The sequence below is a fragment of the Somniosus microcephalus genome, chromosome 18, assembly GCF_052327205.1.
Source record: "Somniosus microcephalus isolate GS21.2 chromosome 18, FLI_Smic_1.0, whole genome shotgun sequence".
Lineage (NCBI taxonomy): Eukaryota > Metazoa > Chordata > Chondrichthyes > Squaliformes > Somniosidae > Somniosus > Somniosus microcephalus.
This window is the reverse complement of record NC_141004.1, coordinates 16282705-16304711: the sequence shown is the minus strand read 5'-3', so window position 1 is coordinate 16304711 and position 22007 is coordinate 16282705. Positions and strand designations below refer to the sequence as shown.

The 22007-nt window shown below is 46.3% G+C and overlaps 1 protein-coding gene across 1 annotated transcript in view; it reads left to right on the top strand.

Annotated features, from left to right (window-relative positions):
* eps8l3b (EPS8 signaling adaptor L3b) overlaps window positions 1-20044 on the top strand; it is a 92872-nt gene extending 72828 nt beyond the window's left edge. Inside the window, exons 16-20 of the mRNA XM_086011097.1 lie at window positions 53-146; window positions 3953-4063; window positions 4999-5117; window positions 11129-11245; window positions 14810-20044. Coding sequence (XP_085867223.1) covers window positions 53-146; window positions 3953-4063; window positions 4999-5117; window positions 11129-11245; window positions 14810-14816 — 448 coding nt within the window. The 3' untranslated portion in view covers window positions 14817-20044. The remainder of the gene's footprint in view (window positions 1-52; window positions 147-3952; window positions 4064-4998; window positions 5118-11128; window positions 11246-14809) is intronic.
* The last annotated feature ends 1963 nt before the right edge of the window (window positions 20045-22007 follow it).

The window sequence follows — 22007 nt, the reverse complement described above, 5'->3', positions numbered from 1 at the left end:
GAAGAATATGCCAGGGTCAGATTACTAACTGGTCGCTGCTTGGTCACGACAGGTCACAGAAGGATCCTCAGTTCGCTAAGGCAATGTACGATTTCATTAAAAGAAATACTAGGGAACTCACGGTGATGAAAGGAGATCTTCTAGAGGTAGGTAACGTGTACTGTGCACAGTTCTGGTCTTAAAATTATAAAATGAATATAGAGGCACTGGAGGAGGCTGCAGTGTGTACCATCTACAAGATGCACTGCAGCAACTCATCAAGGCTCCTTCGACAGCACCTCCCAAACCCGCGACCTCTTCTACCTAGAGGGCCAAGGCAGCATGCACAAGGGAACACCACAACCTCCAAGTTCCCCTCCAAGTCACACACCATCCTGACTTAGAAGTATATCGGTCATTCCTTCATCGTTGCTGGGTCAAAATCCTGGAACTCCCTCCCCAACAGCACTGTGGGAGCACCTTCACCACACGGACGGCAGCGGTTCAAGAAGGCGGCTCACCACCACCTTCTCAAGGGCAATTAGGGATGGGCAATAAATGCTGGCCTTGCCAGCGATGCCCAGATCCCATGAACAAATAAAAAAAATCCAAAGATTTACAAGGGTGATAGCAGAAACTGAGAGGTTATACCTATCGGAAAAACTAGAAAAGAGAAGGCTGAGGGGTGACCTGATCGAGATCTTTAAGATTATGAAAGGACTTGATAGGGTAGATGCAGAGAAAATGTTTCCACTTGTGGAGGAGTTCAAAACTAGAGGCCATCAATATAAGATAGTCACTAATAAATTCAATAGGAAATTCGGAAGAAACTTCTTTACCTAGAGAGTGGTTAGAATGTGGAACTCGCTACCACAGGGAGTGGTTGAGGCGAATAGCAGGGATGCATTTAAGAGGAAACGAGATAAGCACATGAAGGAGAAAGGAATAGAAGGATATGCCGATAGGGCTAGATGAAATGGAACTTTGAGGTCCTCCTCCTGGGCTTGTATGGCTCAATACCAAACTGTACAGTGTATTTGATCACCAACCCATTGGGGGGACCCCTATGAGGATGATAACAGAAACTGCCCTTGCCAGTGACGCCCGCATCCCAAGAATGAATGAAAAAAAAGACCGAAGATAAAGCCACATTCATTTTAACATTGTCTAGTGTGAAACTTTGAAGTTCAAAGTGATTCTTGCCAACCATGTCCAGACCTTATTTACTCATCAAGCTGGTACCTAACTTTATTGTGTGGTGAATTGTAGTGTCCATTGAAGTGTGAGACATCAGTGTCAGCTTACAGCATTTTCAGGTCAGTTGTAATGAGTCATGAAAGGGGGTAAAATTGGACACTAAGGGAACTAAAGGGTTAACTTTGCGCTAATATGCACAATATATATAAGTGTTGACAGAACAAAGGGACGGTTGAATGTGAGAGAACACGCTATAAGACTCAACAGAAAAGGAGAAAGGAATAGAAGGAGATGTTGATGAAGCTGGTGATAAGAAAGTTGGCCGAACGCCCTAAGATGTCCATGAAGGACTTGTTATGAAGGGAAATATGGAGTCGTTATTGAACTGTTAGGCACCTGGCACAGGGGCATTGCACTCGGTACGAACTGTTTTGCACCCAAACCATGGGCTCTACACACGGCACAACGATGCCACAAGCGGTACAAAACCTAAAGAGAAACTGTGTTCAGAGAGCATTTGTCCTTGGATGAGTGTCTCCCCTGTTAACTTGGAATAAAAGCTATTTTACTCTAGTGAAACCCCAGACTCCGAGTGGTCAATTACCAGTGGGCGACCAGTTCCCCAACAAGTCAGATATCGAGCAAAAATAACAACAGAAAATGCTGGGAACACTCAGCAGGTCAGGCAGCATCGAGGAGAGAGAAACAGAGTCAATGTTTCGGGTCGGGGACCCTTCGTCAGACGTTGACTCTGTTTCTCTCTCCACAGCATCTGCGGTATTTTGCTATTGTATTAGATATAGAGCAAGGTGCCTTTATTAAGCCAACAGTATGCCCCAAGTGTCAGCTGTGGCTCAGTGGGTAGCACTCTTGCCTCTGAGTCAGAAGGTTGTGGGTTCAAGCCCCACTCCAGAGACTTGAGCACAAAAATCTAGTCTGACGCTCCAGTGCAGTACTGAGGGCTGAGATGTTAAACCGAGGCCCCGTCTGCTCTCTCAGGTGGACGTAAAAGATCCCATGGCACTATTTCGAAGGAGAGCAGGGGAGTTATCCCTGGTGTCCTGGGGCCAATATTTATCCCTCAACCAACATAACAAAAAACAGATTATCTGGTCATTATCACATTGCTGTTTGTGGGAGCTTTCTGTGCACAAATTGGCTGCTGCGTTTCCTACATTACAACAGTGACTACACTTCAAAATTAATTAATTGGCTGTAAAGCGCTTTGGGACGTCCTGAGATCGTGAAAGGTGCTATATAAATGCAATTCACTCTCTCTCTCTAACCCTAACCTCAAGAAGAGCAGGATGCACTTAAGGGGAAGCTGGATCTGAGGGAGAAAGGAATAGAAGGATATGTTGATGGGGTTAGATGAAGAAGGGTGGGAGGAGGCTCACGTGGAGCAATAACATCAGCATGGATCTATTGGGCCGAATGGCCTGTTTCTGTGCTGTAAATACTTTGTAACTGTAAGTGGTTGGACCCCTACTGCACCAATGGGAATGATCTTGTTCCCTATATCAGCTGTGAGATGATGCCAAATTATGAATTGTCCAAACCCAGCAGAAAGTGGCTGGAGACTGTTCAAACCTCATTTCCCATGGGCAGCCAGCAGAGAGAGGAGACTTTCATTTCATCAGTCTGGCCTCTGACCTTTAAAGGGTTCTAACCCACCTGGTCCTCATAAAACATAACTTCACTTAACCATCACGCTGTTATGGCCCAGCTTGAATTTTTAAAAATTCATTCACGGGATGTTGTCATCGCTGGCAAGGCCCAGCATTTATTGCCCATCCCTAGTTGCCCTTGAGAAGGTGGTGGTGAGCTGCCTTCTTGAACCGCTGCAGTCCGTGTGGTGAAGGTGCTCCCACAGTGCTGTTAGGGAGGGAGTTCCAGGATTTTGACCCAGCGACGATGAAGGAACAAAGAAACATGGAAAAATAGAAGCAGGAGTCGGCCATTCGGCCCTTCGAGCCTGCTCCGCCATTCAATATGATCATGGCCGATCCTCTATCTCAATACCATATTCCCGCTCTCTCCCCATACCCCTTGGTGCCTTTTGCATCTAGAAATCTATCTATCTCCTTCTTAAATATATTCAGTGACTTGGCCTCCACAGCCTGCTGTGGTAGAGAATTCCACAGGTTCACCACCCTCTGAGTGAAGAAATTTCTCCTCATCTCAGTCCTAAATATCCTATCCCGTATCCTGAGACTGTGACCCCTCGTTCTAGACACCCCAGCCTGGGGAATCATCCTCCCTGCATCCAGTCTGTCTAGCCCTGTCAGAATGTTATACGTTTCAATGAGATCCCCTCTCATTCTTCTAAACTCTAGTGAATACAGGCCTAGTCGACCCAATCTTTCCTCATACGACAGTCCTGCCATCCCAGGAATCAGTCTGGTGAACCTTTGCCGCACTCCCTCTATGGCAAGTATATCCTTTCTGAGGTAAGGAGACCAAAACTGCACAGAGTACTCCAGGTGTGGTCTCACCAAGGCCCTGTACAGATGTGGTAACGGCGATATATTTCCAAGTCAGGATGGTGTGTGACTTGGAGGGGAACTTGGAGGTGGCGGTGTTCCCATGCGCCCTTCTGGGTGGTGGAGTCACGGGTTCGGGAGGCGCTGTCGAAGAAAAAGGATTAATATCGGGACATGGCTGTCGATCTCACTGACTCATCAAGGTGCCCAGGTCTGCTCAGCTTTGCTGGCCTGTTGTGCACTGTGGCCCAGGCAGGCCTCACCCACTCACTCCTACTTCGTGTGTGTTTCAGGTGGTGGAAGCTGATAAGCAGTGGTGGAAAGTGAGGAACCTGAATGGTCATGTTGGTTACGTACCGTCCAACATCATGCAGCCCATGAATCGGGAGGAACCTCTCCCTTCGGTAAGAAAACCTTCCACCCTTGTAAAAATAAAGTGCTGATAATTACTGATGTACGAGTGGGCAGCTCTGCAAATCACACCAGCACAGTTGAGGAACCCACTCCGCCCATCCTCTCTTCCCCCGCCCCAGTCCACAACCCAATTATTTCGCTCTGGAGTCCCATATCGCCCTATCCTTCCTATATAGCACCTTCTTCCAAGTCTCATTGTAAAGCTGTGTGCTGATACTAAAGGGCTCTGGAGAACGTGCTGGTACATTTGAGACTCGGGTCCTGATTTTAACTCCCGGCCTACCCTGCCCCCACACCCACCCCGCACATCCCCCACCCACCCCAGTTTCCAGCAAGTGCTGGAGGGGGTGGTGGGGGAGGGGGGGGTGGGGGGGCAGTTAAAATGAGGGATGTCACTCTGATCCTGCTGCCTTTCCAGTCGTGTCCCCATATTGACCTTTCAAACAAGCGAGCGGGACACCCACAGGATCGACAAATTGGGGCCCGATCTGCAATGTTAGTTGGAGGCCTGAGCGGGAGGGGCAGCGGCGGGTTCCCCACTCCCGATCCCGGCCTCTCTCCCCACTCCCGATCACTGGGGTCTGTCCCCGAGGGTCTCCCTGGCTGCGGCCTCCTGCTGCTGGTATTCCCTCCCTCCCTCCGGCCGTGGGCAGCCGTGCGAGAAATGGATCTAAAAAAATGTTAACGAAGTCTTGCATTGAACTTCGGCAGGACCTCCGCATCTGGAGAGGTTCTTTCGCCATTTCCGCCCCTTCCCCGTAAATATCGGGGCCCACGTGTCTGGTCCACCCTCTGGCTTCTGATTATCCTGCACAAGGCCAATAAAAGGTTGGAGTGTAAAGCAGTGTTCAATGTACGACTGACGCTTCACAGATTTGCATCGTATCCTGCTGTGATCTTTAACGCGACTTCTGATTTTACGTAGCACGTCGATAACCAGCATGGTCACCAATATTCCCCCTACGCTGACTCTCCCGGCTTGACAATGCACTCCACACCCAGTGAGGTGACAACTTGGCTCCAGATGAAAGGTTTTTCAAGAGTGTAAGTAAAGGTTATGCTGCACTCAGCCAGTTTCTAAATAGACACTTTTTTTTCATCAAAACAGAAAGTCAAACACAGATATTTCAAAATGACCAATTGTTCTTTGGACAGGCCTCATCTCTGTCTGTTGACTGTAAGCGTCCTATGTGAAATAGCGGGTAAGGACCCATGGCGTAAAACTGCCTCTAATATAGCTTTAATTGACGCTGGGTAAAGAAGTTCCTCCTGAATTCCCTGTTGCATTTATTAGTGACTGTTTATATTTATAGGCCCCTAGTTTCGGACTCCTCCACAAGTGGAAACATTTTCTCTATGTCTACCCTATCAAACCCTTTCATAATCGTAAAGACTTCTATCGGTTAGCCCCTCAGCCTTCTCTTTGCTAGAGAGAAGAAGAGCCCCAGATTATATTGTCGGTATACTCCATCCTTGTCAAAGGGCTACTTTCAGTAAAAATGGTGCCCCCATAAAGACGGAGTGTAGATTTTGCAAGACGGCGCGGATTCTCGCTTGACGACAACACGGATCAGACATTCAGGCTCGGAGCCGAGTGCGCCCGATTCACGGAGCTCCCTATTCTTTGGGCCATTAATTCCACTCAGAATGGAGCCTCACAAACTTTACAATAGCAAAATACTGCGGATGCTGGAAATCTGAAATAACAACAGAAAGTGCTGGAAACATTCAGCGGGTCAGGCAGCATCCGTGGAGAGAGAAACAGAGTCAACGTTTCGGGCTGAGGACCCTTCATCAGAACTGGAAAAGGTTAGAGAGGAGAGATTTTTAAGCAGGGGCAGGGAGGAAGGGAAGGAAAGAACAAAGGGAAGGTCTGTGATGGGGTGGAAGGCAGGAGAGATTGAATGACAAAAGGGATGATGGTGCGAGGCAAAAGGAGAGGTAATGGGGCAAGTTAAGAAACAAAAGATGGCTCTAGATGATGCGTCGATGATGATGGCAGCAACATTACCAGCTACCATGTGAGGAAACAAGAGAAAAAAAAGAAAGAAATACAGGGGCCGAGGTTATGGTCTGAAATTGTTGAACTCAATGTTGAGTCCAGAAGGCTGTAAAGTGCCTTATCGAAAGATGAGGTGCTGTTCCTCGCGCTTACATTGAGCTTCATTGGAACAGTGTAAGAGGCCGAGGGCGGAGAGATCAGAGCGGGAGTGGAGCGGAGAATTAAAGTGACAGGTGACAAGTGACAAACTTTACCCTGCTGTCTATTTTACTTAATAAGAGAGCTAAGGACACAGGTGGTTGGACCTTATAAGTAGCAGGCTTCTGCTCCATTCAGATCGCTCGATAACTCATTTTGGTGTATCTTCCTTGCTCTGTGAGGTATGCTACTTGTGCACTTCCACTCGTTGCTCCTTGTCTGGTGTGCTCCTCAGTGGAATCAATTCATCACTTCTCGTGTATGTTGAGATTAGCCAATTTGTTGATGTTAGCTTACCTCTAGTCTTTCAGATAATCAGGATCGACAGCAAACCAATATGGTGGGAATATTGTGTTTAATCAGAACTTAAGACGGAATATGACACACTACTTATACAGCAAAAACAGATGACCGCGACAAGCAGCTGGTACCAGTCCCGATCAGACAGACAGCTGCGTGTGCGAACAGTTCTCCGGCTTACGGCCTTTCTCCCTCTCGCCTAGAACCTCCAGGAATGGGTTGAGTCTGCTCCCGGGAGAGTGTTAGACCAGCCTCACTCTTGTATGGCTCTCCCCTCCGCTGTCTGTGCTATGGGCTTTTAAGTTCTTTCTCTTACACCCTTTTTTAGGGGTAGGCCTGATGTAAAATATGGACAGGACCATTTAAACTGTAAGGGCTCTTCCTAAACCAAGGTGCCCAATGGCACATCGAGTTCTTTGCCTCAACTTCGAAATAAAGATCCTCACTCCAGCAGGGGTCTTCACAATCATTACACATGCTTTATTGTTTATACGCTTTGAAGGCCTATCGATTGGGATTTCTCTTATCTCCCTTGTCCCTATCCTCCCTAGTTTGGAATCAGACATGCCATTCTCGGCCATCAGATGTTCATAACTGCTTGTTATCAGTTATTTATATTCATGTTGTTCATGCAGCTTTAGCTATGCAAAACTAACTATTTCATTATCAGACTATTGTACCATGGAATGAATCATTAAATTCCCAAAGATATCTTCTATTCTATTCTCATACACTGGTTAACTTACACATTTTAAAGCAGTTTTGTTAAACAAAGTCAAAATCCTAATTTAGCATCATAATATGGTTATTAGCAGTAATGGAAGAGACATAGGCATTGGGCCTTGGTTGGTCAAATTAAAGATTCATAAATCAACCTTCCTAGCACACAAACAGCAGACAGCTAGCCTGGAAACAAGGTCACCACCACAGTGCAGAGTGTTATAACATCCGCAGGGAACCAAGAGCACAAGCAGATTCTAAGCATCTACCCAGTTATTCTAATACTAGTCTGAAGAGGCATTTTGTCTCAAGTTCTAATACCATTATTATTCGCATAACCCCATATATTTTGGATACCCTCATTTCTAACAAACTCCCCACCTTGAGAGGGAGAAAACTCTATTTTGATCTTTCACTTTCGAGTTTGCATACATCGTGCCAGCTCTAAATTGTTAGTTCAATTGGAGGGTCAGACGTTTCAAATAGCGAGACATCATAATAAGGACTATTAAGACCAGACACTGGGCAATCTCTAGGCCTGCTGATATCATTCATGCCCAGGGATGCTGGCTGCCATTATAATCTACTCCCCACCACTCGTGGTCTCCTAATTTACTTATTGCTTTCTCAACTTGGGCGTTAGTTAGTAGGGAGACTCAGAAATGAAGATTTCCCCCCTTCTTACAGTCCACTCCTTTGAGGGGGAGGAGCAACCTCCGACCCCTTACTCAAATTCAATTCACTACGATTTCATTCCCTCTAACTGGTACCAGTGTGTTTAACTCTATTCTGATTGTTTCATTAATTAGATAGTTTCTCGACGTAGTATGTGTCAATGCTTTAAAAACGGTCTCACTCTCCTGAGCCACATTAATCATTTCATGTCGTGCTGTTGTCAAGTAACTGAGTATGTCTGTCAGTGCAGATTCACCATGCATTTCCGGATGGTAATTGCTTCATACGTAACAAATCACATTTGCACACTCGCTATCAATATCATGCCACACGTGACATCTGACACAAGCCATTCTCGGGCTTTCAGGCGATCTCATCAAAAGATTGTCTGGAGATCTTTGCTCATCTTCCACCGCATGGTCCCGATGTCTCGGGTAGTGGTCGGACTGTCAAATTCAGTTTTCTTAAAAAGTTCATTGGCAATAACACAAATGTCTCCAAGAGAAAGCTATCAATTTACAAATCTCAACTACACTTTCTTGACTTTCACTAGAAAGTCAGGAAAATTCTCATTTGGTGGTGTAATTTTCCAGTTTCAATCTTACATCTTAAGTGGAGCTTCCCATTAATTACTATTCATATCTCATTCATGAGCCCTGGAGGAACTTTACTGTCCAATACAATATTAAAGATAAAACGCATAGATGAAACATTCCCACTTGGTCCAAGTTATTAACACATTTTTAAAATTCTTTATAACTCACTATATTGTGCCTGAGTCCACTTTATCATTTCAGTATTGTTGGACTGACAGGTTTTGTCAATGTTCAATTTCTTATTTCCCACAAAACTTTTTCTCTTGATACCCAGCAATTGGCCGGACCACCTAGACTGCTCTCAACCAGTTCATTTTAATGAAAATGTAATTATCCCCTTTAACTTCAGGTAGATTTCCCTGTCTTGTATCTTATCTTATCAGCTCCAATTTCAGAAACGGGTGATTCCCAGGCTAGGTGGTTTACACGGTGCTTCAACATTAGAGACAGAAGTGCTGGCAATTAGTTTACAAGGTAACTTCCACATAACAAAACAAAAGTAGAGAATCTATTGTGGCTCTGCTTAAGAGCCCAAGGGGTTAATTTGTCAAATCATAATTTTCCTTCTGTCACTGTGGGGGAAATATTCACTTAAAATGAAGAAACTTAAATTTAATAATGTCCAATATCTTTAAATTTCATTCAGCAATACAAAAGTTGTTGTGCGGTGAACCAAAAAAACCCCAGCTGTCAGCGTAAAGGGTTAACTCCTTGGCAGGCTTGTAAGAAGGCAGAGCAAATATTGTCAGACGCACGCAATTGCGTCACTTCACGTAAATTTAAAAAAACTTTCCCGATTGAAAAAGACAGTTGGGTTTTTTACAATTTAATAGGTTAGTTAACTTTAATAATTCCAATTTAATTCAGGCCAATATTTTATCAACTAAACACGATACAAAACAGTTACAATGAAACAAAATAGCACATGCTTACAGGAACCCAGTAAATTACATCATATTTCTCCTTATCTTTCTTCAGGTGCCTTTCCAAATGACTGTAAAAATACTGAATATAACTGGAGAAAAATTTGTTTTTTCACATTTAAACAAACATACACTCTACACAAAAGGAAAAAGAGGGCAGAGCTTCCCTCAGTTTGTAGTTTCGTAACATTCATACAGGCCTTTATTGAAAGGGACACTACACTGAAGGTAGAAAAGGGACAGAATCTTTCCTTTTCTCCTTTCTTTATTTCATCATAGGCTAATTAATTTTTTCCCTCTTTCAACCCAATTTATAATTACTGATTATTTCTTACTTGTCAAAAACTTAGAGAGTGGGCGTCTCAGACTTGCAGTAACCAAATTAAGAAGATAGTGCCTTGTAAATGTTCAAATTGATTTAAAATAAAATCACACATTCTTAAAACTTCCAACATCCCCCTGGGCCCTTAATTTCTCTGAGAGACTGTTCACAACTTTACCTCTATAATAAGCATCCACCATTCTGTTTTAGGTTTCAGTAACGAAACGCACCCTCTCTGTCAAATTTTCCTACTTGCTTGTCACGCCTGGTACCGTTTGATGACCTAATAAACCGCGTCCGTCTTTCACTCGTTTCTCCACAATAACCCTTTTGCAGTCCTGCCACGGTCGCCACCCTGAATTAGAGAGTGAGAGATGCAAAGAAACGTAAAGTCAGGAGAGAGGAGAAGTATAAAGAGCAGGAGAGAAAGCGAGAGATAGAGAGGGGAAATGATCTAAGCTGCATGCTAACCCATCTGAAAACTCAGCATAGGAAGGGAAAAAACAGGGAATTAGTGAATAAGTTGCTGAGACGACAGTTTAAAAAACGAAGAAAAAAAAATTTCGTTGAAACCGACACGGAAGCTTTCTGTCCCAAGAAAAATAAAACACAAGATTTGCTGAGTGAAAGGAACTTTAAGGAATGCTGGAATTTCAGTTTGTGTGAAAGTGTGTGTTAAAGTATGGAAGTTTTCCTGACTATGAATGTTTAAGAAGTTACAGTATTCCTTTTGTCTGAAAGTCTGTCTTTAAAAGAAAGTGTCTGTTATGTTTGTTTTAGCTCCACCCATTTTTCTGTGCATAGAGCTAAAAGTCGTTTAACCCTTTGTAATCTTGTCTTGGATGTTGGAAGTTTTAAGAATGTGTGCTTTTATTTTAAATCAATTTGAATGTTTACAAGGCATTGTCTTCTTAATTTGGTTAGTGCAAGTCCAAGACGCCCACTCTCTAAGTTTTTGACAAGTAAGAAATAATCAGTAATTATAAATTGGGTTGAAAGATAAAACTCCAAGCACTTGGACGAGATAGCATCCCAAGTTATATCCCTCTTCACCCTTGTGAGCTGTATTTCTCGTTTGTCTTTATTCTTAACTCATTGTGAAGTACATCCTTTAGTTGCCTCTGTTCTTCATTCCTATATTTCTTGCGCTTAATTCATTGTGAGGTGCATTCTTCACGGTTCTGATCTTCACTCCTTGCAAGGTTTGCTCCTCATCCATCCCTACTCTTCATTCTATGCCAGGTACATTCCCTACTCAGCTCTAATCTTCCGTCCTTGTGTGTTCTGCTCCTCACATGTCTCTTGTTCCCTCCCTTTAGCGTGGTGAAGGCTCTGGGGATTCTCTCTGGCTCTCAGTTACTGAGTCTAACCAAGGAAGAGTTGAAGATGGTCAGTACAAATGAAGGACAACGTGTCTACAATGAGATTCACAGAGGGTAAGAGAATATGCAGTTTTTTCCCAAAATGTTATATTTGTTTAAACTAGTTATGATACTGGATGAGACGTTAAACCCTGGGCCCGTCTGCCCTCTCAGGTGGACATAAAAGATCCCACAGCACTATTGGAAGAAGAGCAGGGGAGTCCTTCCTGGTGTCTTGGGCCAATATTTATCACTCAACCAACACCTAAAATAGATTATCTGGTCATTTATCACATTCCTGTTTGTGGGAGCTTGCTGTGCGCAAATTGGCTGCCGCATCTCCCTACATTGCAAGTGACTACACTTCAAAAGTACTTCATTGACTGTAAAGCACCTTGGGACGTCCTGAGGTCATGAATTCCATTATATAAATGCAAGATCTTTCTTTATTTCTTTCTTTATGATGGGATTTTTGCTAAATAACAATAGGAAATGATCATTTACAACGTTCACACTATGCAATGATTATTCATTTGATTTTAAGAAGGTCCCTGAGTTTTCCATTATTCAAGTTGATTAATTTTTTAATTGAGAAACCATTGTGAAGTGCCGGGGTCCACAGTGTAAGACATCACCAAGGTTGCAAAGAGTAGACGAGACGATGAGATCAATCAGGAGGTAGTGGCTCGGTGATGTCAAGTTTGGATTTTTAAAGCTTGTAAATTGTAGGAAGGGCATCACACCTTGGGAAGGATATATTGGCCTTGGAGGGAGTGCAGCGTAGATTTACTAAAATGCTACCTGGACTCTGAGGGTTAAATTACGAGGAGAGATTACACAAACTAGCGTTGTATTCCCTGGAATTTAGGTTAAGGGGTGATCTGATCGAAGCTTTCAAGATTAAGGGGAACTGGTAGGGTTGGCAGAGAGAAGCTATTTCTGCTGGTTGGGGAGTCTAGGACTTAGAATCTGTGCATAGTCTAAAAATTAGAGCCAGGCCTTTCAGGAGTGAAGTTAGGAAATACTTCTACACACAAAGGGTGGTAGAAGTTTGGAACTCTCTTCCGCAAACGGCAGTTGATGCTCGATCAATTGTTAATTTTAAATCTGAGATTGATAGATACTTGTTAACCAAAAGGTATTAAGGGGGAGAAATTAGGTGGGTTAGTGCCTCCCGTTAGCACCCCTGGGGGGCGATAACGGGGCATTAACGACTTACCGCCCGGGCGCGGCGAGATGAACGACTCCCGCGAACTTCGGTGAGAAGTTTGTGGCCGCGGTAAGACTTTGCATCACGGTCTCCTTCGCCCGAAGATCGTGGCATAATTGCCGTGCGCATCGCCCCGGTCGCGCCCCGGACCCGAACTTCGGTTCCAGCCCCCTGCAGCATCGCCGGGCGATGACACCGACAGCTGCAGGAGGCGTCGATCAGGAGGCCGGGTGCTTCGGGGGCGAAGGTTAAAGGGGAGGTTACCGAGGTAAACACCTAAATTTCTGAAATGTTTTTGTTCAATTTTTTTTTTACTTCGCCTGGGCCGCGATCGATCAGCCCGGCACTCTGCTGGAATGCATGGGGCTGATTGAGCTGGATCGTGGCCGCTGTTGGGGACCAGCTAACTGGTCCCAATGCAGAGCCTGCAGCGATGGCCCTTCTCTTTAAGGGAGGGAAGGAGCCTCGGATTGTGGCAGTGCTGCACGGGACATTATGCAGCGCTGCACCACCACCACCTCGCCTGCGTGATTTAGCGCTCCAGGGCCTAGAAATTGAGTTGACGCTGCGCCAGGGCTTTAGCGCCGGAAATTTAGCGCCGGCGCTAATTCCCTTGCGCGGGCCAAAAATTCAGTAGCGCCGCGCCCAGACGGCTGCCGGCGCTACTGGCGGGCGTGAGTGCCTCCCAATGGGCGCTGAGTGCCGCATTGCGGCGCTAATCCGGCGCTGCGGCACCCGATGCGGTGCGGCAGGCTGGGGAAGTGCAGGCCTCCTCCTCCCGTTAAGGAGGCGCTGCCTTCACCCGATCGCTGGCCGTTTGATTTTTTCAAAAATGAGCCCGGCACCTCGGACAAGTGCCGGGCTTGCAGGCCAGACGCATCTGTTCCGCGGGGGGGGGGGGGGAGGAGTCCGGGGAGGGAGGTGCGGGCAGGCGGCCGGCGGGAAAGCGGCCAGCCGCCGCGCGACCTTAATGCGCCGGCGCTAACTTGTGTAAGACTCGGTTGCCAGAGTCTTAGTTGCGGCTGCCACGGGCGAGGCGGCCGCAACTGAATTTCGGCGTTCGGGCGCGTTGCCACGGCAACCGGGACGCTGCGCACACCGATGACATCATCGGTGCCGGCGCAGCGCAACCGGCTAACGCCGATGGCAGCGCCGAAGTGAATTTCAGAAACGGCTATCATTGCGGCGCTAGGCCCTCTAGCGCCGCCAAATGGGCGCTAACCCTACTGAATTTTCAGCCCCAGGAAGTGGAGTGCTTGATTTAGCGCGCTACTTCCTCCCTGGAGCGCAAACACCGAACTTAGAAAAAGCTGGGAATCATTAGCGCCTGGCGCTAAGTTTCCCAGCTTTCAAAAGTTACCGCCCCCAAACGGGACGATACTGAATTTCTCCCCCTAAGGGTTATGGGGCAAAGGCGGGTATGTGGAGTTGGGTCGCAGATCAGCCATTGAATGGCAGATCAGGCTCGAGGGACTAAATGTCCTCCTCCTGTTCCTATGTTCCTAAGATTGAGGGAGGTAAGGAGTTCCAGGGTTATTGAGGTACTGGAGAAGAATAATGTAAGATAAAATTACTCATTGCAGCCACACGAAAACACGGGCCCCTCCCAATGGGCAACAGCCCAATCCTGCAACAATGTAGGCAGGACCCCGTATTGTCCACCCGCCCGCTGTCAAACCCCAGGGACCGTGTTCAGATGACACCCAAACAGCCCACTCTTCCCAACCTGTGCGCTGTGCAATGACAGTCCCAGTGCATTCCCCTGTGAGTAACAAGTGGCCAAACTGCACTGTTGACTTCAGAAAAATGTGCCTGCTCTTATTGAAGGAAAATTAAAATAAGAGGCACGGTTAAAAAATAGTTTCTATTTTAAGTGCTTCAGCGAGAAAAACGGATGCTCCCCAATACATTCGTAGAAACATAGAAACATAGAAGATAGGAGCAGGAGTAGGCCATTCGGCCCCTCGAGCCTGCTCTGCCATTCAATGAGATCATGGCTGATCATCCAAATTCAGTACCCTGTCCCTGCCTTCTCCCCATATCCCTTGATCCCTTTAGCCTTAAGAAATATATCCAACTCCGTCTTGAATATATTTAATGAATTGGCCTCCACTGCCTTCTGTGGTAGAGAATTCCACAGGTTCACCACTCTCTGGGTGAAGAAATTCCTCCTCATTTCTGTCCTAAATGGCTTACCCCTTATCCTTAGACTGTGATCCCTGGTTCTGGACTCCCCCGCCATCGGGAACATCCTTCCTGCATCTAGTCTGTCTAGTCCTGTCAGAATTTTATAAGTTTCAATGAGATCCCCTCTAATTCTTCTAAACTCCGGCGAGTATAAGCCCAATCAACCCAATCTCTCCTCATACTTCAATTTCAATATTAATGAGGAAATATTTTTAAAAACCATCTCTTTCTTTTCTCTTCAGGCAGTGAGCGGCCCGGCTAGTCAACATCTCACGCACGGAAGAAGTTAAACTACCGGAGGAATGGCAGTCTGCACAAGAAAACCAATTTAAACGCAGTGTTGTGGATCGAGCTACGGGGGGGGCGGGGGGCTACTCTGTTTTAGATTTTATATCAGTATTTAGCGGCAAACAAGTTTTAAAACAAAAACAAAAATCAGTAGATTTAAACACAATTTATTTCCAATCGATGAGCATGAGCACGAGTGTTTCCACTGCAACGTTTCGAGTTTTAGAAAGTGTTTGATGTTGAAAGTGTTAAATGTTCTGCGTGTTCACTGAATGGGCCCAAACACAAAGGATTGTTGATTTTAATGGCAAGTAGGTGACTCTTTAAGTTGAAAGCTGGCGAGAATTCTCCTGCTAATATTGTAGCAAAAAAAAACGTACGCACGAGTATAAGCTGATAGGGTGGGATGAAGAAGGGGGTGGGGAGGGGGCTGGTGTGGAGCATAAACACCGGCACAGACCAGTTGGGCCGAATGGCCTGTTTCTGTGCTGTAGACTCTATGGGCTAAAAGTTCGTCTCGGGCAGTGGCCTATTGGATCGGCCGCCTGGCGCCTGATATTCAAAATGGACCCGAGTATCAGGCTCTGTGTATAACGGGCGGCCGATCCGATCCGATACCATCTGTTGTACGCCACCGCCCGAGATGAATTTCTAGCCCTAAGGAATTCTATGTAATGAGTAACAAGTTCATGGCTTCAGAGCAAATAGTGAACAGAGCAAATCCTCCCCTTTATTACTGAGAATGAACTGTTGTAAATAGTGTTATAGGGAGGGCCATTGCAAACAGCCGCTGCTTTCTTTTGAAATCTTTAAAACTTGACATTCCGCAATTTGCCCTCATGTGATGGTTTTAAATAAAAAATTGAAAATGAATCAGCTTCTCTAATAGGTTAGTGGTGAATACCTCGCCTGGTGTAGCTCGCTCACTCAGAGAGCCGGCACAGGCACGACGGGCCGAATGGCCGCCTTCTGTGCTGTAAGATTCTAAGGTGTAGGACATAGAAACATAGAACATAGAAAAATAGGAGCAGGAGTCGGCCATTCGGCCCTTCGAGCATGCTCCACCATTCAATATGATCATGGCCGATCCTCTATCTCAGTACAGTACTATATTCCCGCGCTCTCCCCATACCCCTTGATGCCTTTTGTGTCTAGAAATCTATCTATCTCCTTCTTAAATATATTCAGGACTGAGCCACACATTCCAGGAAGGTCGCAGGTTCAATGCCTGGCCTGTGCTGTTAGCTGATTCTAGCCAGGGCTGAGAATTTCTGGGTTATGGAAGGCGGGTGGGGGGTTGAGAGGGAAAGGGTTCGCCAGGATTCCCGCTCCTGATCACTATTTGATGACCCCCTTCTGGAAAATGCTTGTGTGCTGGATGTAGGTGAGGACCAGGCTCTACTTTGAGGTGTTTCACCTCCCCCTACCCGCAAACCCAACACCCCTCAACCATCAAGATTTATTATCCTGCCAACACTTCCTTCCTGGTGTCACCCATGACTAATGCCCACCTGGCTGAGGGTACCCTTGGGTGAGAGGGTTGCCCTATGAGGAGAGATTGAGTAGAATGGGCTTATATCCTCTAGAGTTTAGAAGAATGAGAGGTGATCTCATTGAAACGTATAAAATTCTTAGAGGGCTTGACAGGGTAGCTGCAGGGAGGATGTTTCCCCTGGCTGGAGAGTCTAGAACCAGGGGTCACAGGATAAGGGGTTTTAAGACTGAGATGAGGAGAAATTTCTTCACTCAGAGGGTGGTGAATCTTTGGAATTCTCTACCCCAGAGGGCTGTGGAGGCTCAGTCGTTGAGTATATTCAAGACACAGATCGATAGATTTTTGGATACTAAGGGAATCAAGGGATATGGGGATAGTGCAGGAAAGTGGAGTTGAGGTAGAAGATCAGCCACGGTCTTATTGAATGGAGGAGCAGACTCGAGGGGCCGAATGGCCGACTCCTGCTCCTATTTCTTATGTACCTGAGGGCTGCCGCTACCTGTGGAACTGTACTTCAGGACGAGTCAGCACCTTCGGGAAAGGAGGGCACTAAAGTGATCTAAAAACAATCACATTTTGGAAGGCAAAATAAAGGGCCTTTGGATTCATTAATGATAAGCTTGGGGAGTAGTTGCCTTGACCATGCTGTGCATCAATGAATTGATCAACGATATTCATTCCATTTGCTTTTAGGTGGTCATAAGATTTATGTCCCCACCCCCCCCCCCATCACCCCACCCCCACCACCCCCTCACTTTTCCACATCCACTCCAACCTTCTTGACCTTTCCCCTGAGGGAGAGAGGAGGGAGGAGGGTGGCTGGGAGTGGCAACAGGTCAAGACCGACTGACTGGAGGGGTAAGTGTGATAGGATGTGATGGGCAACACCCATTTTATCTCCACCGCTTCCAAGTGGTGGAAGGAAACAGCTAACGAGACTCTAGACTGGTGGACTCACCACCAGACTCTGCAGACAGTGTCATAGCCAGGGATGAGAGGCGTGGGGATATTTCAGTGTGCCATAGTGAGGGTATTTCAGAGAGGTATCGTAAGAAGTGTGGGTTACTTCAGAGAATGAGCACTGTGGGATATTATGGGGTTACAGGATAAATGCTTGAAGGAGAAAAAAATTGCAGGGATATGGGGGAAGAGTGGGGGGTGTGGGACTAACTGGATTGCTCTTCGAAAGAGCCGGCGCAGACTGGATGGGCCGAATGGCCTCCTTCTGTGCTGTACTATGCTATGATTCTATGATATATATACACACAGATGAGGGTAGTTCATAAAGTCTTCAACTGAGGGGTATAGGTTATAGCAGTGAAGGTTGTAGGGTATTTCAGTGAATTGTACAGTGGGAGGTGTGAAGTATATTAGTTACAATATTTCTCAGAGATTGGGAGCTGTAGATCGAGATTCTGTTGAAGGATGTATACTCTATGTATATGTATATTAGTACAGGAAAATGCTGAATACAAAACCAGTTTGCCAAAGTATATTGGGGGGAAAATTGGGTGCCGCCCCTTTTGGGCCGCTAACGTTGCCGAAAAAATGAGCACCCCCTCCGCCTGAAATTCAGTTGTAGCGCCCCAAACCGAAAGCACTCCACCTCCTTCTTGGGCTGCTACAACTGAAGATCGCAGCACTACGTGTAACGGTGTCACATACGTCGGCACGTAGCGCCGCGTCATTGCAGGCCTTGCTCCCCTGATTAAAGGGGAGGGGCCTAGCGCTGCGCGCACCGGGGCCCTGCTGGTCCACTGGGGAGCGAGGTGCCGTGAAAACAGCCCGGCACTCAAGAGGAGCGCCGGGCTGAGCGATCGCAGCCGGCACCCCCGAGAAAAAAAGGGGAAGGGGGGGTAGGTGCTGGCATCGGCCCCAAAAAAATGGCCGCCCGACACCTACCCCTTTTACTAGCGCCGCCGCCGCTACAAGAACGCCCCCCTGGCCCTGTTGGATATATCGTCCAGCGATCGGTCAGGGGATGCAAGCGAAGTTTGCGGCCATGACGCGAGCGGGGCGCTGCACCCGGCGATGACATCATCACCGGCGGCGCAGCGCCACAGGGCGCTACCTGCTGCCGCTGCCACGAACCTCCCGCTGAATTTCACAGGAGGCGTTAGCGGCGCTGCACCCGAGCGCTAAGGGATTTGCACCCCATTAGCACCCCTCGGGAACGCTAATGAGAGGCGCAAATCAACCCGACTTTTCCCCCATTAGGTCCACAGGATAGGTCTAAATGGACTCAATGAATTGAAGACCCCCCATTATACAATAGATGACAACATCAAGGGTACTGGTTTGGAAAAGTAACACTGCGTGACACTCTGACAGGTCTAGATTTAATTAAATAGCTGATTTAAAAAGTGTTTACGCCCTTAGATTAATTTACTTTAATAAATAGTGAATGGCTGGAGTTAACGAGAATAACTCAACTGGATGGTCTAGCACTGCAGACCAAAGCTGTCAAACTCATTTTAGATGGTGGAACTGATCCGATATCCTGGCACTTGGTGCGAGCTACATTCAGCAAAAGTTATTAAAATAGATGAATGATAAACCATATTAGGTCCTACACGATAATCCTTAATTAGTTCATTTTTTTCATTCAGCTATTATTCCGCTCTTTTTCTCCTTTACAGATGTAACCCTTTTGAGCATTTTTAAATATATTTTTTCCCCCAAATTCTTCCCCTTCCTTTTATCTGTTGGGTTTCGGCCGTACATTTTCTTCCTTGCCTCCATCTTAATCACTCTGTTCTTCCATTGTGGGCTGGGCTTGTATCCCCTTTCAATTTTATTTCTTTTCGATATGAAACTCACTCCCTTCTTACAAAAAGAAAATACTGCAGATGCTGGAAATCTGAATTAAATAACAGAAAATGCTGGAGAAACTCAGCAGGTCAGGCAGCATCTGTGAAGAGAGAAACAGAGTTAACGTTTCAGGTGGATGACCTTTCGTCAGAACTGGAAAAAAAGCAGGAAATGGAACAGATTTTTAAGCAAGTGTAGGGGCTGGGAAAGGGGGGGAGGGGATGAAAGAACAAAAAGGGAAGGTCTGTGATAGGATGGAAGGCGGAAGAGGTTAAGAGACATTAAGAGATATTCAAGGTAAAAGGAGATGGTAACGGGACAGGTTAAGAAACAAAGGATGGCTCTAGATGAAGTGTGAATTGTGTTGGCAAAGTGAAAGACAGCTGCCATGTGGGGGAGAAGAAAAAAAGACACCGACAAAAAGTGTGGTTAAAAAAATAAATATCTATATGATAGGGGCCGAGGTTATGATCTGAAATTGTTGAACTCGATGTTGAGTCCAGAAGGCTGTAAAGTGCCTAATCGAAAGATGAGGTGCTGTTCCTCGAGCTTACGCTGAGCTTCCGTGGAACAATGCAAGAGGCCCTTCTTGAGTGGACATCCGTGTTTCCACAATCACTGCGGCACAACCTCTTACATCTACTTGTGATTCCAGAAAAAAAATATTACTGAAGCTCCTCGAATTCAGGTAAAGGCAGTGAATTACGGTTGTTATTTTTCTTTTTGTCTTCGCTTTATTTTTGCCTTATTTAAGGTTATTCACTCGAACGCACACAATTTATTGTTTAATCTTCCCTACTTCCAATTTTGTGTTTCTGCTTTTCCAGTTATTGTCTGATTTCCATTTTCTTCAACATCTCATTAAAAAAAAGCTTTAACTTCAGCCTGCGTTATTAATATAATTTTTGCGGGGGGGCGGGGGGGGGGGCGAAGAAATCTTAAGTTAAATAATAAATAATTATGATGCCGCTGGTTGAATTTAATAACTAACTTCATGAATTGCTAACTGGATTTATTAAGTGATTAATGACGTAAGAAAACTACTCAGCACTTGGTCTAAGCGTTAAACAAAGCTTTAATCAACTGTTTTACAACATGGAGGTCTAGTTGTGTCCTTCACTGGTTCCTGTTAAGAATGTCCTGCGCAAGCTGGGCCCGTGCCCGAGTATTTATACTCTCCCTGGACAGCGCCACCCGTAGCCACTCAGTATTATTTCATAAGTCTTTCTTTCATGAATGACTGATTCATGTCAATTAATATACCGATTTTTGCATTGATAGCTCGTTACAGCACTGACTGATTTGTACACAAATTGCTGAGAGGGCTGTATCGGGGTGAAATTGGAGATGGGTGGTAACCAGCGTCCCCTGTAAGCTGCGTTTTGTTCCGCGTGGCCTGTTGCTTTTAGTGCGCGGTCCCGTTAGATTGCCGCGCAGGCACAGTATTTACAATGGAGGAGCCAGTGAGCGGCCTGCGCGGGACCTCTCCCATTACATCGCGACCGCGCAGCTTAGAGGGAGCATTGGTTGTGACCTGAAACAGGCGGAAACACATTTGCCACCTGTTATAGGACATGCTCTATTGAATTCGGTGACATCCTGGGGGGTCACCATTGACCAGAAACTTAACTGGACCAGCCACATGAATACAAGTGGCAATGAGAGCAGGTCAGAGGCTGGGTATTCTGCAGCGAGTGTCTCCCCTCCTGACTCCCCAAAGCCTTTCCACCATCTACAAGGCACAAGTCAGGAGTGTGATGGAAGACTCTCCACTTGCCTGGATGAGTGCAGCTCCAACAACACTCAAGAAGCTCGACACCATCCAGGACAAAGCAGCCCGCTTGATTGGCACCCCATCCACCACCTTAAACATTCACTCCCTCCACCACTGGCGCACCGGGGCTGCAGTGTGTACCATCTACAAGATGCACTGCAGCAACTCGCCAAGGCTTCTTCGGCAGCACCTTCCAAACCTCGACCACCTAGAGGGACAAGGGTAGCAGACGCATGGGAGCACCACCACCTCCAAGCCACACACCATCCTGACTTGGAAATATATCGGCCGTTCCTTCATCGTTGCTGGGTCAAAATACTGGAACTCCCTCCCTAACAGCACTGTGGGAGCACCTTCACCGCACGGACTACAGCGGTTCAAGAAGATGGCTCACCACCACCTTCTCGAGGGCAACTAGGGATGGGCAATAAATGCTGGCCTTGCCAGCGACGCCCTGATCCCATAAACGAATTTTTAAAAATGGAATATCGGGCAGAGCGCGTAACAGGCGATAGAAACATAGAAACATAGAAGATAGGAGCAGGAGTAGGCCATTTGGCCCCTCGAGCCTGCTCCGCCATTCAATGTGATCATGGCTGATCATCCAAATTCAGTACCCGGTCCCTGCTTTCTCCCCATACCCCTTGATCCCTTTAGCCTTAAGAAATATATCCAACTCCTTCTTGAATATATTTAATGTATTGGCCTCTACTGCCTTCTGTGGTAGAGAATTCCACAGGTTCACCACTCTCTGGGTGAAGAAATTCCTCCTCATTTCTGTCCTAAATGGCCTATCCCTTATCCTTAGCCTGTGACCCCTGGTTCTGGACTCCCCGACCATCGGGAACATCCTTCCTGCATCTAGTCTGTCCAGTCCTGTCAGAATTTTATAAGTTTCAATGAGATCCCCTCTCATTCTTCTAAACTCCAGCGAGTACAAGCCCAATCGACCCAATCTCTCCTCATACGTCATTCCTGCCATCCCAGGTATCAGCCTGGTGAATCTTCGCTGAACTCCTTCCATGGCAAGAACATCCTTCCTCAGATAAAGTGACCAAAACTGCACACAATA